Source organism: Mycteria americana, chromosome 7, assembly GCF_035582795.1.
Source record: "Mycteria americana isolate JAX WOST 10 ecotype Jacksonville Zoo and Gardens chromosome 7, USCA_MyAme_1.0, whole genome shotgun sequence".
Lineage (NCBI taxonomy): Eukaryota > Metazoa > Chordata > Aves > Ciconiiformes > Ciconiidae > Mycteria > Mycteria americana.
Genome location: NC_134371.1, coordinates 13,467,777 through 13,484,019, shown reverse-complemented (window position 1 = coordinate 13,484,019; position 16,243 = coordinate 13,467,777). Strand labels below are relative to the sequence as shown.

General features: G+C 43.8%; 1 protein-coding gene across 10 annotated transcripts in view; it reads right to left on the bottom strand.

The window, feature by feature from the left end:
* LPP (LIM domain containing preferred translocation partner in lipoma) overlaps positions 1-16,243 on the bottom strand; it is an 826,113-nt gene that overhangs the window by 485,970 nt on the left and 323,900 nt on the right. For all 10 annotated transcript variants that reach the window (XR_012776441.1, XM_075507128.1, XM_075507132.1 and 7 more), the window contains 2 exons: positions 4,688-4,866; positions 1,359-1,479 (listed from right to left, as the gene is read on the bottom strand). Coding sequence is in view for 9 of the 10 variants with exons in the window: in XM_075507128.1 (XP_075363243.1) it covers positions 1,359-1,479; positions 4,688-4,866 (300 nt within the window). In the remaining variant the exon portion in view is untranslated. The remainder of the gene's footprint in view (positions 1-1,358; positions 1,480-4,687; positions 4,867-16,243) is intronic.

Below are 16,243 nucleotides of genomic sequence, written 5' to 3'. Positions count from 1 at the left end.
GGGTGACAGCTAAGCAAACTCCCTGCCTGTCTCCCCTTACCAGACCTGTCACCTGTGTTTGTATTGCAACTGGCCCAAAAGGTTGTAGCTGAAAGGAGGATGTCACTGAGACAGGCACATGGAAACCCCACTAAAAGGGCCCAAAACCTGCTCCAGAGACCTCAGCCCCTAAGTACATAGGGCTAAATATAGCTGCTAGGAAAGCTGGGAATTATCCCTCACTGTGTGATCAGGCAATCACTTGGCCAAAGACTGCTGACGGAGCTGCGGTGAGGGGATTATGGCTTGCTTAGAGGCCATGCCTCTTCGTCACAAATCTGTGTTTGTAAATATGCCTGGCATGCAAGTGGTGGAAAGAGGAATATCGTTGTGGCTCCTTTTGAGAGAGTTGAGGCACATGAAGATCAAGGCCAACTACGTGTCTGTGTCCTGAGCTCTCCACTGCATCTACTTCTGACGTTCATGTGCATGAAGCCTAGGTATCTCAGCAGCCAGCATGGGGACATGCTGTATGACAAATTAGCTCTACAAAATTTAGTGTAGGGATGCCCCAGCGTCTTTAAAAAAACTAGGCCTAAGTAATGGGCTGATATGTATCCTGGAAGCCAAGGTCAGATTGAGAAGAGAACCAGATGCCTCACATCTCAGCCTAGACCTTTAAGCCTTAGTCCATCCTTCTTTCCGGTTAAAGTTATTAAAACCTGCAACTGCAATAAGAAATACATTTGGTCTCATTTTCTTACCCTGCCATCTGGCTGATGCATTATCCAACAAGTAACAATTGCATTGAAAAATTCTTGAAGGTTCCCTAACACAGCTGTTCCCACATGTTAATTGCTTTAAGGTGATTTTTCTTCTGTCTTCAGACTCTTACCATCAAAATTATATGAAGTGCATAATGAAACTGAACAGGAAAGTAGCACAAAAAGCATTGCACAAAACAAGAATGATCATGTTTATGTGTCCATTAAAATTCTTCAACCCAGAGCCATATGTTGAGTTTCCTGTACAATCTTGCTCAAATTCTAACATGCGTTAGCTTTCATTTTAAGAACATAAACATGAGCAACATTTGTGTCCAAGCTATAATTTATGATGTTCTCAAATATTAAGCTCTAATTACCTGAGTCACATTCTCTTGCTCTCCTAATGAACCTGTTATAAACAAGGGACCTGATTTTCTTCTCATTTGTGCTGATATAAATGAGGAAAAATTCCTTGCATGCTGAAGTCAATGAAGTAATTTGATTGTAGAGCCAGTGTTACAATAGGGTATGCCTGTTGTGTATATAACACGAGGCAGTGATGAAATTAAACCAACCTTTGCTTTCTGTCCTTCACGTGATTAGAATACTAACCTCACACCGGTAGCACTGGACATGGAAGTCACGATCCAAGGCGACAATGCGTACAGTCTCCTCTTGTCCTGGGGCTGGCATGATGGGCTCCTTACACACTGAACATCTCGGTGCAAATTTCCTGAAGAAAGAAGAGATGGTCCCAGTCATCCTCAAACTCAGAGTGAAAGTTTTTGTTAACTGCACCAGCAAGCCAGAAACATGTGCATTTGTACAAACACACACACTCCCCCCATGTACATATATGTCACGGTTTGCAGCTTTGCACAGCTGCCTCCTTGGAAAGAAGACAGGAAGGAGCACTTTAGTCTTACAATGCAATTTCAGGCTTGCAGGATATTAAAGAGCATTTTGCAGACTATTAGGAGAGGACTTCAAGAATATCTGACAGGCAGCAAAGAATATTCTGCTTGCCCTAATTAACAACTGAAGTGCCTATTGAGTGACCCACAATTGTGACACATATGCACTGCCGCAACCATCAGGCTCAACCCCCAGCCTAACTCTGAGAAAGTCCATGCAGTTCCTAAGGTTAGAAAGATGACCAGGATCTGCTTCAGGACCACCTCTTAAAAAAAATCAAAATATTAAAGATTGGAGCTTGGAACAAATAGGTAAAAAGTCTTAATAGAGATGGTAAAAAGATTTGCTTTACACTACACTAATTTTTTGAGGTTTATCCCATCCATTTTAAACTTCTGAGCCATCTTACCCACTTAGGCACACAGGTGCACGCTCCTGGCTGTGCTCACTCTCAAACAAGAAGCATCAGGGCAATTTTGGCTAGCTGTGTTTTCTAGCTAAAACCAACTCTGTTATCCATTAGTGGGTTGCCCAGGCCTAAAAGGGAACAGGTCTGGATGCAGAGACACCAATGCTCTCTCTTCCACAGTCAGCGTGAGTCCGAGTTGTATGGTGACCATCACCCACTGCATGAAGGGACTGGCTTGAGTCAGCTAGATTAGTCGGCTCAGGAATCAAAAGGAGCACAGACCTTTCTTTTTCCCCTTGTATTGCCCACTGTATACCCTTCTGGCTAATTCACATATGTTCTGTATTAACTCTGGTTTTGCTCCTCCCATTTGCCCATGAGAAGTGGCCATCTCTGCTCCCAGGCAGGTGGAGATGCTTGAGAATATTTAGCATGTGGTGAATCATTATTTGCTGTTTTGGTTCAAAACCTATGGGTACCAATTCCCTGGCTGCAAATTCTGCTCACAAAAAAAGCCTTGTACCCACAGAATCTGCTGCTGCGTAATGAGAGCCGGGGTCACAGGCTATAGAGTGACAGGGGGCAATGCTTATGGCAAACATCAGAACACAAGGAGATCAAAAGCCCTTCTCTTCAGAAATGCCTAGGAAAGATTGACTCTGCCACCCAGCCTGTCACATGAACCATCTCAGAATTAACTAGCTTAGAAGAGGGGGGGGGGGGGAAATCTGTACTAGAAATAAAGAAAAATATTAATTTCACTGGCAGCAGATGAAAAATGTCTGTGTAGCTGCGATCTAACGAAAAAAAGAGAATTAAACAGTAGCTATAGCGAGCGCTCTGAAAAATAACTTAAATGGATCATGATATGACCGGAGCTGTAATCGCAGTTAATTATATGCCGCTTCATGCAGGCACTTCCTTGTGTCATTTAGCTCAAATGTGGTGCTTAAAAATACTTCAACATTTCTCTGTCCAGGCCACTGTGGGTAATTCATTATGAACCAAATATTAAGTAACCACGACTCAGAGATGACTCCTGCAGATTTCAGGGGACGTGGATGTGCTACTGTGGGGCCCAAGCTCAGGGGGTAGCTAAGCGACAGTGTGAGCATCAGGTAGAGTTTTGTTATCAAGAGGTTATCAAGGTGTAGAGCACTCGACCTCCAGACCAGGAGGACATGTCATCCCTGATCAATTAAAACTGGACTGGCTGAAGTGCTGCTAAACATGTGGTTGGCCAGAGACATTCTGAGTGTCACGTAACCGTTATGCTCCTGTGAGGAGCAGGGAGTTAGACTGGATGATCCTTATGGGTCCTTTCCAACTCAAGATATTCTATGATTAGGTCTCATGCTATTCCTGCCATCTTCCCCTCAATCTTTCACTCAGTGATTTTGTGTCCTTTCCTTGGATTGACAGCCTCCCACTCTCAAAGCCCTGAGGTCCACATCCAGTCACTGTCAAAAGACTTCAACATGGGACATCAGCTCTTACTCCCAACCTTCCTCCTGAAGGCTTGTGAGCCCTTGGCCTGTGGGGCTTGGGGAAGGGTCTCCAAATTGCAAGTGGGTGTGAGGGAAACCCTTCAGGAGCCTGAGTGGTGTGTAAGCCTTCTGTTGGGCCTGTGCTCAGGACCAGATTTTACCTTACACACAACTGCTGGCACAGAAAAGCAAGGCAACACAGCAGGTGCCAATTAACGCAGCCTATCTGAGCTACAGGGAACATCCTCATGTTGGATTTTAACATGCTAGTTGATCATGGCTGCTTCCCTTTCTGTCAAGTCAGCCTGCTTCTTTGAGCTTTCAGGCCCACACACTGATGTCACGAGGCTCTAATTAAGTCTACCCCCTTAGAAATTAAGAGATAAATGGTTGAGATGTAAACTCACATTTGTCAGTATTGATTTCCTCTTTTAATTGAGGGGTGTAATGTGTCTGTCTTTTCCATACAGGGGAAACATTTGTGCTCTGATTATATCTACCTGTCTTACCTAGATTAGTTGTGATGATGGGGGTGGTAGCATGGCAGTGACAGAAACTATTTGCAACTATACCTTTCAACTTACTTTAAATAGCAGTTTCACTATAAATTATTACCAGGGTTGTATTTTTAGCAGCTTTAAAAAGCTAATTACCAACTAGAAACAAGAGGAGCTGTGAGCGTCCTGTGGCCACCTAGATCCCTCTAGCCAGTAAGCAAACACCTGCACAGTGCAACAGTACAGGACCTCTCAATTGCTTGGTGGGAGAAGCGGGGGAGATGCTGATGTGGAAGCACAGGTACAGGCAGTGAGGAGAAATGTGCACATGCTGAGTGCAGGGGAAGGCGGGGGGAATGCAGGCATTTAAAATGGGAACACAGAGGTTATCCATAAATTCAGATCTAAGCAAAACCAAGATCAAGCAGCACTGGCCCCTAACCCATTTATCTTGTATGCAATGGTGTGCCTGCTTGGAGCAAAGCTCTGCCTGCTATTTAAGAGCCTTGGGAGGAAGTAGCAGAGGGTTCAGATCTTTTTGGACACTCAGAATTAAAAAAGGAGGATTTTTAGGGACAAAAGAGAAAGACAATAAGCAAAGCCAGCTGCTGCTCTCAGCAGCTTGGGCCATACTTATGGAAATCCTCGATGCAGTGGATGTTCCCACCAGCATCCACGGTGAAGGGGATCCCATCCAGGCTGCGATGGCACATCACGCAGGTGAAGCAGTGGGGATGGTAGGCCTTCCCGGTGGCTCGGAGGATCCTTTCCATGATGGGCTTTGCGCAGACGCTGCACTGCTCCAGCGTGTTCTGCAAACAAAACATACACAACAGATGTGAGCACCATCTCAGCAGGACATTTACAAAGGTCAGTTGTGTTGGAGGCTGCTGCTGGTCTACTTAGAAGCTTTAGGTACTTTCTTCTAGATAAGCACAGTACAGTCAAAGAGTATGATAACAGCACAGGGCCTGGGTCAAGTCTTTAGTATAGTGTGAGAACACAAGCCAGAGGCTTCTCTCAGCAGCTCTGATAAACAATCAGAGATGGCCCATCAGGTGGGTGTATCTGAGACGTTGTAGCTTCAGTAGCCAAGAGCACATGAAGAAGTTATGCAGCCTGCACTCCTGGGTTTTTCCTTCTGGACTGCCCAGTCTGAATGACATTTTGCAGCTGAGTTGATTAGAGACAACCTCCACAACGTGCAGAGCAAAGCTGAAGATCAAACTCCTGGGGCTACACAGAGACCCCCTAACTGCTCTGCCAATACAGCTCCCATAAAGGATCTTTATCTGCCTTGTAAGAAAATCTTGATCTTCCTCTCCCATCACAGAAACTACTGTTGAGTCTGGGGAGAGAACAAAGCAGTGTCTGCAATGAAAGCGTTGCAAGGACAGGAGTTCAGGATAACTTAAACCGTTCATTTATCTCTGGCCCACCATATTTGAGATAATGACTGTGAAATGCCACCTCTAAGGCCATGAACCTTGCTGCACAGGTTTTACATAGTGGCCTGCTCCTGAAGCACTGCAGCCAAAAAACCCCACCTTTCAAGTGGGGTTCATTGAACGATTCATCTCATTTCAACCCTCACTCACCCTTGCAGTTAGTTATAGAAACACCAAGATAATTTTGCTTCAGATGGCCGTCTGTGAGCCACACCAGCCCTTCTGACACCAACTGTGCAACTTACCCTTTCAAACCAAGAACCTTAAAGACACATGCCATGAATGGAGGGTGCAGCCCACAGATGCAAACAATAAATCTGTGGCAATGATTTGGGTCATTTCACTGGACTTTAGAAAAGCAAACTTCACCTACTATTCTTGCTTGATGCGTCTGGAGTTATCAAATAATGTTATCAACCAGTGTTTAAATCTTGGATGAGGTAGAAAGTCTGATTACAATATTGATTAAGATAGACAGAAAGAAGGAGGGGGGGGGAAAGGAAAGGAAAAAAGTCTAATGGGACAGAACTATAAAAAGCTACTGGAAGGTAGATCACGTTGACAAACACAGGAAGGCTAAAGTTCTTCTGCTTCCTCATGCAACAAAATTCCCAGGGAAAGTAGTCCTTTGACTGACCACATTGTTATTGCTTCTTTGAGACAATATTCTCAGGGGCAAGATCCAGCCCTTACATGTGCAGCCAAAATGTATTGTCAGGAGATGAAACACCCAGGAGCTCAGAGAGGTTACTTCTACACTCACATATTTGCTATCGGACATTATCTCTGGGCTGCAAATCACTGGTAAGATACAAACATAGAAATACACAGGTTCATATCAGAAGATCAAAAGGATTGTTTTTGGAAAGGTCGATATGAAAAGTCCTGAATTTCAACCCATATGAGAACTGCCTCACACATTTGTAAGGAGAGCACAGCCAGACTAGCATTGGTTTCAGACTGGATTTTGCTTTATGCCTTGTAATAATGGGCAGGAAAGAATTATTGCTGGCCTTTCTGTCTGGTTGCTGTCACCATCATCATCATTATAACAGTAGCTGGTATGCCAGAAAAAGCAAGGTCAATAATTTTATCCTTGGAGAAATAACCTGGCAAATTTACCATTTTGCTTTGCATAAGCAGATCACATCATCTCAGTCTGTATCCATGCTGTTCTCTGTATTGCCGAGGAAGGAACACAGCATACCTGCAGATACCAATGGAAGATTGTGCCACTCGTAAGGCATTTTCTATGACAACTTTTGTATATGCACAGGTACGGAGCGTTTGCCTCACCAAGTCACTGCTTGCTTCGTTTCCAACAGTTGCCAACAGCGGAGGCCAAGGTATGAGAACAGGGCAAGCAAAACACAGCAATTCCTTAGGATACGCTCCCAGCCTCCAGCGATTTCTGGCTTACGGACTTCCTGAGCTCGACTTCTCTGTACTTAGCCTCAAGTCGATGTTTGTCCCATGAACTTTCCTGATCGCTTTTTGAATTCTGATAAACATTGAGCACTCAACAACATGGCTGGGAGTTTCATGGCTTACCTACACTTTGGGGGCTGATCTGCTCAGCAGTTCCCCATGTCTGCTACAGCAGCCTATGTAACAGTGCTCCAAACAGCAACACTGAGCACAGCCTACCTGGTACTGTGCACGGAGCAGAAACCTGCAGCTGCAATCCACCCTGCAAAGGGATTTAACACCAAACAGCGTGGCCTGGAAATGCTCTCACTACAGATCTGATACAACTCCTACTCGCACGTTTCAGACACACAGAGTTTAAGACCGCAAGGGATCATTACAATCATCTTGTCTGACATCTCATGTTAACGCTGACTTTGGTGGGAGTTTTGCCGTGACCAGGACAGCAGGTCATCACGCTTCTGGATTATGCCTTCAGAAAACACGTCTTCTGCTCCCAAATCTCAGCTCAGTCACACTGTTTGACGTTCTCGCAGCTAAGAAAAGCGTTTTAAATTAACCAGCTCCTGATTAAACCTTCTATACAACCTGAAAATTAGACCTGAGAAATTTATTTTTTTCACCCTTCCGAGTCTGTACCAGTGAGGAAAAACAAAGTCATTAGTTGCAGACTCCAGCTCACTCCCTGTCTGGGAGTATATTTCCTTAAGCCTCTTTCCTTGCTAGAACCCTGGCTCAGACCCTTGTCTTCAAGGTGTTATCAGAAGATGCCAAAGGGAAAGCTTCCTTGATTCACACCCATTTGACATCAGGTTGCTGTAAGGCAGGATTTGGCCTGTGGAGCTAACAGGGTTTTCTTTGATTCTTTAATTAGGTTATCCCACATGCCTAAATGCTGCCCCAGCAGCTAGCAACCTGCACAAAGGTATTTCTGCACATTATGGGAATAGAATCCCTGTAGGATCATAAGTTTGGCTTTTTGATTTTGTGCTCTTTCGCAGTTTAGCTAACTCTCCTAGTATCTCCTGGAGCTTTCAGGCCTTCAGAAAGCCAAACAAGATGAAGGAAAAACTAACAGCCCTGTTTTTCTTCTTTTCTCCCAAGCTGCCATTGCCAGCTCTCTCTGTAATCAACAAGTGGAGATGAGTGCATCTGATGAGCTATGCAGAGGGCCAAAGCAAGGCACAGAGAAGAAAGATAAGAACCAGCTAGGAAACATCAGACCTAGGGGCTGTGATCAAATTCATGTCATAAGAATACGGACCACAAATTCAGCATGGGCTGAGGGGAAAGTTTACCATCCTTTCCCATGTTTTTGGCCAAGAGGCAAGGAGTGCCCTTCTTTTTTTGGAGACACGTGTGTCTCCAAATCCCACTAATTTTTGGGGTTTGAAAAGGATGGGGAAGGAACCATCCATTCCTAAATGGAAGGTTGGCCCAATGTTAAAGGCTGAGTCTGGGTCCACATCTCTTGAGGGCAGAACTGCTTATCTGTGGCAAAGAAAACGAATCTCACCTGGGGAGAATAATGCACCCTAATATATCAGTAAGAAAAATAACCCCAAGCAAAGATACACTAAAACACAAGCAAAGAACAACTGAAATGACAAGGACATCAAGCATCAGCTTGATGCAACTAAAAACTAAGAGACTTAAACACGTACAGCACAATCAGCAGCAAAGTGGGAGCAAGCTGCTTGGGAACAAGTATTGACAGCAAGTAGTGGGAGAAGTTGTTTGAGGGCCTCCCTATAGCACTGCTTGGCCCTTCAGAAGCCACAGAAAGCCAAAGGGAGTTGCTCTGCAGATGTTAGGTTTAAACATGGGACACAAAGTGAAAACCCAAACTGCTGGGAAAGATTTCTGGGGTACAAGAGCCATTGAAGACTGGAAGTGTGAAGTGGTTGAATCCCTTCCTGAAAACTTCACATCCCAGATGGAAAGCTGGCAAATGGCTTCGAGGAGCAGAGCTGCAGTGACAGCCTGTGGGCTGCAGTTCATCCTGCTTCCTTAATGCTGTAGATTATAACCCCTCATAACCAAATTTGGGGTGACAGCAGTAACTTGCAATATAGTGCAGCACAAGGACCCTCCCACAATGACCTAGCAATGAATACAGAAGAAAAGCCACACAGAGATTAGTCATTGCTTCTTATGTATTGGAAATTCATCCAGAGCTCTAATGAACATAAATAATCTCTCCTGCACTGTGAACAGCAGATTGAGGAGCGCTCACGCACAGGGACATGAGCGTAGTATAGCTTATTTTGCTGGGAGAGGGGAGGGAAGTTGCTGGAATAAATTAAATTACATTGGCAACTCATGCACAGGGACACGAACTCACTTTCTGTGAGCACTGCAGAAGAAATACATTTTTTGGAGTGACTGTGCAGAGGAGATGGTATTAGCTGCGGGAATGAAAAGTGACTGTTGTGCTAAAAACAGGCACATGGTCAACTACTGTAGTTGAACTGTAACTTAGTAAAGTGCGGTAAGTGAATTGCTTTCAATCTTGTGACTCCGTCCTTCATTTCCTCAGACTGTGAGGAAAGCAGAGCAGGAGACATTTTCCCCATTGTGGGATAATTTTTGAGGCTTGAAAATGTTTCCATACTTAAGTGAAGACAGAACACTTTAATCTCAAGAAGTCTGGTGAATTTATAAACCCCAAATTAGATCAGGTCAATTGAAACACTGCACTTCAAATAATTTCAAATGGTTTCATTTAGTTTTTGGGTCTGCAAATATATAGTTGGATTATAAATTAAATATAAAGCAGACATTGGTGCAGGGGTTAAGTGTCAAGATGTAATTTCAACACTTTCAAAACCTTTTTTTTGGCATTATTTCTAGTAAAGGAAAATCCAAGACCCGATTTCCTCCCCCCCAAAATCCCCAGCCATCCCCAACTGCTGTCACTGCAGATGGGTAAATCTTGGCAAACACAACATTCAGTTCAGTAATGGCCAGCAGGAAATGCCTTCCTCCGAATTTGAGGAGATAATTTGGACATGCGTGAGTTAATGTTTCTCACTTAGCTTGACCAGCCGGTCACATTATTAGCAGTGGGTGGCACTCCCCTTCCTGCTGCTCTGAGGGGTAGGTCCAGCAAGGGGGAGCCCTGGGGAAGCACCTTGGCCGATTCTCTGATGTTCAGGCCACATTGCCATAGCTGTGTCGGTGTGTTGGGGCAAGAGATGTGACCCCTGACAGCCCAAAATATCCTGACAAAACCCTCTAATTCAGACACAGTGGTAAGCAGTGAGGGTGCTCTTTAGCTGGTATAGCTTGTTTTGCTGGGAGAGGGGAGGGAAAATACTGGAATAAATTACATTGGCATCCCTGCTACTCTCCCAGCGTGATGCGGGTCTGAGCTGGGCATACAGCTACCAACTGCATAGTGTAGACTCAGGCCCTGGAGGTTGCTGTATTCAGTGGCTTTCAAATAGTTCTTCCATTCGGCTCAGTTTTTAGTGGCTTTCCCAGCACAGTAGCAATACCACAGCTGGCATGCTTCCCCTCTGCTGGAATCTGCTTTTCTTGTCAGGAAAACCTAATTCAGCTTTGTATTTTTGGACTCAGAGCGGCTGGAGGTCAATGTGACGGTCTCCTCTCAGCATACAGGGTGAAGGAGTCCCTTCCCATTGCCCTGAAACTATTAGGGAAAGACTAGATGCATTTTATGGCTTATGTTAGTAGGAAAGATGACAATGACATGCAATTGAGTCCACAAATGTGCAATAACATGAAAGCCATGATGAAAATGGAACAGGGCTTGAGAAATGCTTCATAAATGATATGCAGATGTCAAAATATGCTCTACTCTGAGGGGAGGAAGGAGCTCCATTTGCTCTTTCTTAAAGACAGCTGTCTTATCAAGTGAAGGCTAAGGGACATCTGAGCATACCAAAGGCTGGAGAGGAAACCTAGAGAAGACTGCTGGATGTGGCAGGCACATGAGCTGGCCATACTACCTGAAGAAAAGTATATATTTTTAATGGTGAATGTAATTAATGTTTGGAACAGCATAGGCAAGGACAGGGTGACTTCTCTCTTGCTCAGTGCCCGTTTAGATAAGACCCACATCCATCTCTAGTACCACCAAGTTGAGAGTGATGAAGGAATGTCAGGGTTAAACGATCTGCTGTGCATTAGGCTCAATGTCCAACCACAATCACACAGACTCCTTCCAGCTAAAAATCCACAAGAAGCCTGATGTTGGAAATTACTTAACTACTTTCTGGCACTCAAAGCTACTCATCTGTACATTCCTTGCTCTGACAACACTGAGATCTTTGTCACTTTAAAACAGCAGAACTTATGAATGTAACAAATGAGGGATTCGTTCTCTAAACTGGTGGTCTGGAAGATAAAATTCCTGGATTTTACTTCTGGCTTTTTAATCAAGTAACTGTCAGAGGCAAAGCACTCCTATGCTCTGTGCCTCAGTTTGCCTGTAAGTAAAATGGCTGTAAAAGTCGCATATTCCAGTGAGAAACAGGATGCCGTTAGGTTTGATAAATACTTGTGAAGTAGTTTGTGTGCCCAAATGGGTACTTTATGGAAACAAGGTATTTTTAACAGCAACAACTCCAGTTTTTTTTTTATCTATAACAACTGCACACACCTCAAAAGTCAACAAGGTCTGACTTTGGAAGGTGCAGTACGGGGCAACAGCATCTGAGCTGTTACTCAGAGTAGTCCAATGTGACTACAGCAATTTGCAAGAGAAAAAATTTTAATACGGGGGAAATACTTGTAACTCACAGGTGACTTTAAAAATGCATGGAGAATAAAAAAGTCTATGCCTATGAAATTTTTTCAACAACAATAATTATAGTTGCACATAATACTATAGTAAGCCAAGCAATTGAAAGCATCCTTAGCATCTACTATGTAAAAGGACATTGCTATATATCTTGGTAACCAGCTCCCGTTCCTTCAGTAATTTTCCTTCTGGTGGAGGTGCATATCCAAGCCTTCTCACATCTTGTCTACTGACACCAGAAAAGAGGAGCTGCACATTTCCCACAAAATCAAAACAGTGCATGGTGTATGTTGGTGCACACAGCTCATACTTGCTGTTAGCACTGCCAACCACACCGCACACTGGGTATGAACCCCAGTATAACTATGTGAAGTCGGCCACACTATATCAGGACTGCATCTGGTCCAGAAACATCCAACCACTAAGCTGGGGAAGGCTTTTGCAGCGCTGGAGAGATGCGCATCTGTAAAGCACAGCAGCACCAGCTGAGCAAAGGAGATGAGCCTGCCCTGGCAGGGAGGGATGATCTGATAAGACAGTTTCCATCTTGAATTTCTTCAGTCCCAGGAGATCCTGAGCTCACAACCAGACCTTGGGCCTGCTTTCCAAACAGTTGCATAATACAACGCCTGGCGTGATATGCTGATTTTCAAAGATTTCTAATATGAAGGAAATCCCTCAGAATCCCTCCCAGAATGCCAGAGGTAAACAGTTTGTTCAAGGCTTCTGCAGTGCAGGCGAACTGGCACAGAGCTACTGCCGAAATCCCTGGACCCTGTCGCACAATGGCAGCCATACCTTGGAAGATTAGTATTGCTTCATACCACTGGGGTCACTGCCTAGAGATAAATCATCCACCAGCTTTGCCGACTGCAGAAAGATGGGTTCAAGGATTTGTTAGGACTCTTTTTCCACTGGAGTGAACCTTGGTAGTTTCAAAAACTATGATATTCTATTAGCTTTGCTCCTATGAGACAGGGGCAATACATGACAGGTTTTGATAGCCTGTGCTTTTACCTATTATTAACACCCACATGTCAGGTGAGAGCACCTACAAACCATAATCGTAACTCAGGACTCCGCAGTACAAAGCGCCCTGGGGGATAAAGCAAAGCTGTTCCCTCTGCCCAAGCGCTTCCAGTCTTTGCGCTATAGATGTCGTACTGCTTGCCTTACATGCTCTTACCATCAAATCCATCTATTCCGTCAACACATGATGTGCTTGACCTTGTATGCCACCCTGGGAGTTTTGCCTAAATAAGGACTGAAGGATCTATCCTATTGGGATTACTTTCTGCACAGGCAGCAGAATTATATGCAGCTGGGAGATGTGGCAAACAGTGAGCAGATACACTCTGCTCCTTGTTTAGATACAATTGTGGACAACACAGAGATTTCAAGCTTAATTAGCAATGCCGAGGAAGCTGTTAGAGAGGCATTTCAAACCGCTTGCAGTTTAAACTGATTAGAACTTTGTGAAAACAAAACAAAATTGTGTAGCAAATTGTTAGGCTAAAATTCAAGTCAAACTGAACCGCATCAAAGGAAATACAAAGAAGTGACTATCGGCAAGAAGTGGGCTTTTTTCTTTTCTTTTGGTAGAGAATTTAATTTCATAGCCTTTAATAAACCTGATGCTCCAATCCAAGCTTGCCACTCTGGCAAAGAGCTTAACCAAAATAACACTGGAACTCATAGCTGGCAGACCGAAGAGGCTATAAATCGGTCAAATCTGGGCAGAATACAAGAAAAAAAAATCCAAAATTCCATTCAATCTTCCTGTTTTAGAATTTTGATGTAACTGACCATTGACATGGAAATGTTATCTTGACCTTAACTGCTAAAGCTGACTTGCGGAGGAAAAAATGACTGACTCTGTGACATTTCGGTGGTTATTTATAGTTCCCCTCACCCTCCTCTTTCTCGGTATTTTTACATTAGAAATGAATTCTCGCCTGCCATGCTTTTCCTGAAGGACTGTCTAAGCAGTGCAAGAATTTGTGACAAAAACCATCACGAGAATGGAATCTTCTTGATTAACATGGAAATCAAATTTTAGTTGGAAACTCTGTCAATAAACTAGCATCCAGCAAAGATGAGAAGATAAGCTTTTTTGGTTACAGATGGAACACCACCAGCTTTTTAACTGCAGCCTGTTTAAAGCTGGCATTTTATGCCTCCTCTGCTCTCCAAGAGAGATTTCCTGGAGAAACCAAGGGAAAAGACAGGGCTACTACTTGAGAGTCTGGGTATTTCTAAAGTTTGCACCAAAAAAGGCAGAATCCTTCCCCTTCACTCCTTGAGAATAAACCCCCTCATCTCTCTAAGCCACAAGGAAAGGCACACAACCCATTTTCTCCTGGTTATTTCAAGTCACAGATAAGGGCATCTCTACGTTGCTTCTAATAGGTACCAAAGGTTAAATATTTCAGCTGAATATCAGTTTAACAGCTCCCCCTTCCATGTAAATTACTGAAGCAAAGAGAATGCAAAGCTTCTTGTGTCTCTCATACAAGTCACAGGAAAAAGCAGTGTTTTCTGTGGCAGGGACAGAGCACTGGAAACTAAGGATCCCTAGCTTCTGTCCTTGGGTTCACCAGTGACTGACTTTCATTTCATTATTTTCCACCTCTGTGCTTCACATTATCTGTGGAGTGGGTTTAGTAAGGTATTGGGAGGCCTGTGATGCTCTGACAGAAGTCACGTCTCTATTACAAACACCAAAGTTGGCACCTAGAACTACCAAGTAATAAACAACTCCCCAAACCAACTGAACCAAAAAAACAAGCAAGAAGGTAATGAGATTTTGCACAGAATTTCATGGAGCTTTGACAGAAACACCTTTTGAGTGCAAGATAATTTTTCAGTGTATATGTGCAAGTTGTGAGATACAGGTCATGGCAACAGTTCAGCATAAAAATAGCTGCTTTTAATAGATAATGTAATCCAGTATAAAGCTTGGAATAAACCCCCAAAACTCACAGCGCTTGGATGCTGCTGCTACCTAAACTGACAGTGAGAATATGATTCTCCCCAATCCCTGATGTGTTTCTTAAAGAGCTGCCAAATGCATTTAAGTCCCTGATGTGTGGAGAACGTGTTGGAGCCTTTAGGGCAATAGGAGACTTATCTGTGCCCAGAATACAAGGGCTGAAAACTTTGTGGGTGCTCTCAGGTCCTTCCAAAGGGAGAGGAAAAGATGGTTTCTTATTTCCCGAAGAAACCCTCCTGAGTGAAATGCATGTCTTAAAGACTTTGGAAGAACACCGGGCAGGGATCACAGGCAACCAGCACTGGCCACTGTCAAGAATAACAGAAAGCAGAATTTGAGTCAATGTAAGGCAAAGAGCTGTGTTTCTATACTCTTTCCCCTCTATACCAAGACCAGGAATCTTTTTTTTTTTTGAGCAAGGATTTCTTCAGAGGCTGGAACGGACTTATCCCCTGGAGCAACACCCATTCTTCTATCTAGAGGCAGACTCTAATTGGAAATAAGTGCAGGCTGCTGAGTAAGTCCAGGGCCAAATATATCACCTAGCAGGATTATTTTTAGATGCAATGACATCCCTATTCTTTTCATTCAGATGACCTGGATGCTTGCTTCAGTTCCTGGTCTGGAGAAGCAAGTTTGAGCCACCTGCTGAGATAAGAGTGACAAAGAAGGAAGGAATACAAAAAAGGAAAGTGGAGACAGCTGTGTAAGAAGAATCCAGACAAGGCATGGCATAGATAAGAGAACTTCCCAAAGAAGTCAGGTGAGATATGAGAAAAGTGAAAATCCATCTGCTTTCTAGCTGGAGACTGTTCCATCCATCACCTTCATTCCCCTACTATGAGATGATCTCATCCACAGAAAGATAGAGAATATGATTTACATCAGCCTCTCTGCACCTCCAGCCCACCTCTGAGGGTGCTTCTGCTAGAACTCAGCATGACAGAGTTGGAAGGAAAAGGGTAACACAATTTTCCTTCTAAACTTACAAACTGATACCTGCACTATAGATCAGATCCTTCCTGGAACAATGTGTGAAAAGTAAACCAGAAGCTTTGGGCTACTCTTCTGTTCGAGACACTGTGATGGGACTGTTGGGCAGAAGATTCCTTGCAACACAATTGCCTACCTAGTTGATTTAACCTCTTGGCACTGTTCTTTTTCTGTCATTTTCTGTCTAGAAAAATTAAGGCTCCTTGTGAAAAAAAAAGTTTTCTTATTTTGGACAGACAATATGGAGACTTGAATACAGAGATCTTGGATGGCACAACCATTGGAATGCACATAAAAACGTCTTGGGCTCAGAGTTGCCATTAAGAGCAGATGGGCATGTCTGATTAGGTGGTAATTCTCTGGTGTCAGCAGGGTTAGTCAAGGATGTTCAGGGCAGGAAACCTTCACTCTAAAGTAATTTCCTTCCCTTTCATCACCACAAGAAATTTTGGATTAATTTGGAATATGAAGGACACTGGTCTGAGCTGTCTGGAAGGTTTATGTCAGAGCAGAGCAGACTGAAAATCAAGCTGACAGTTGGCATTTCTTTACCAGGTCTT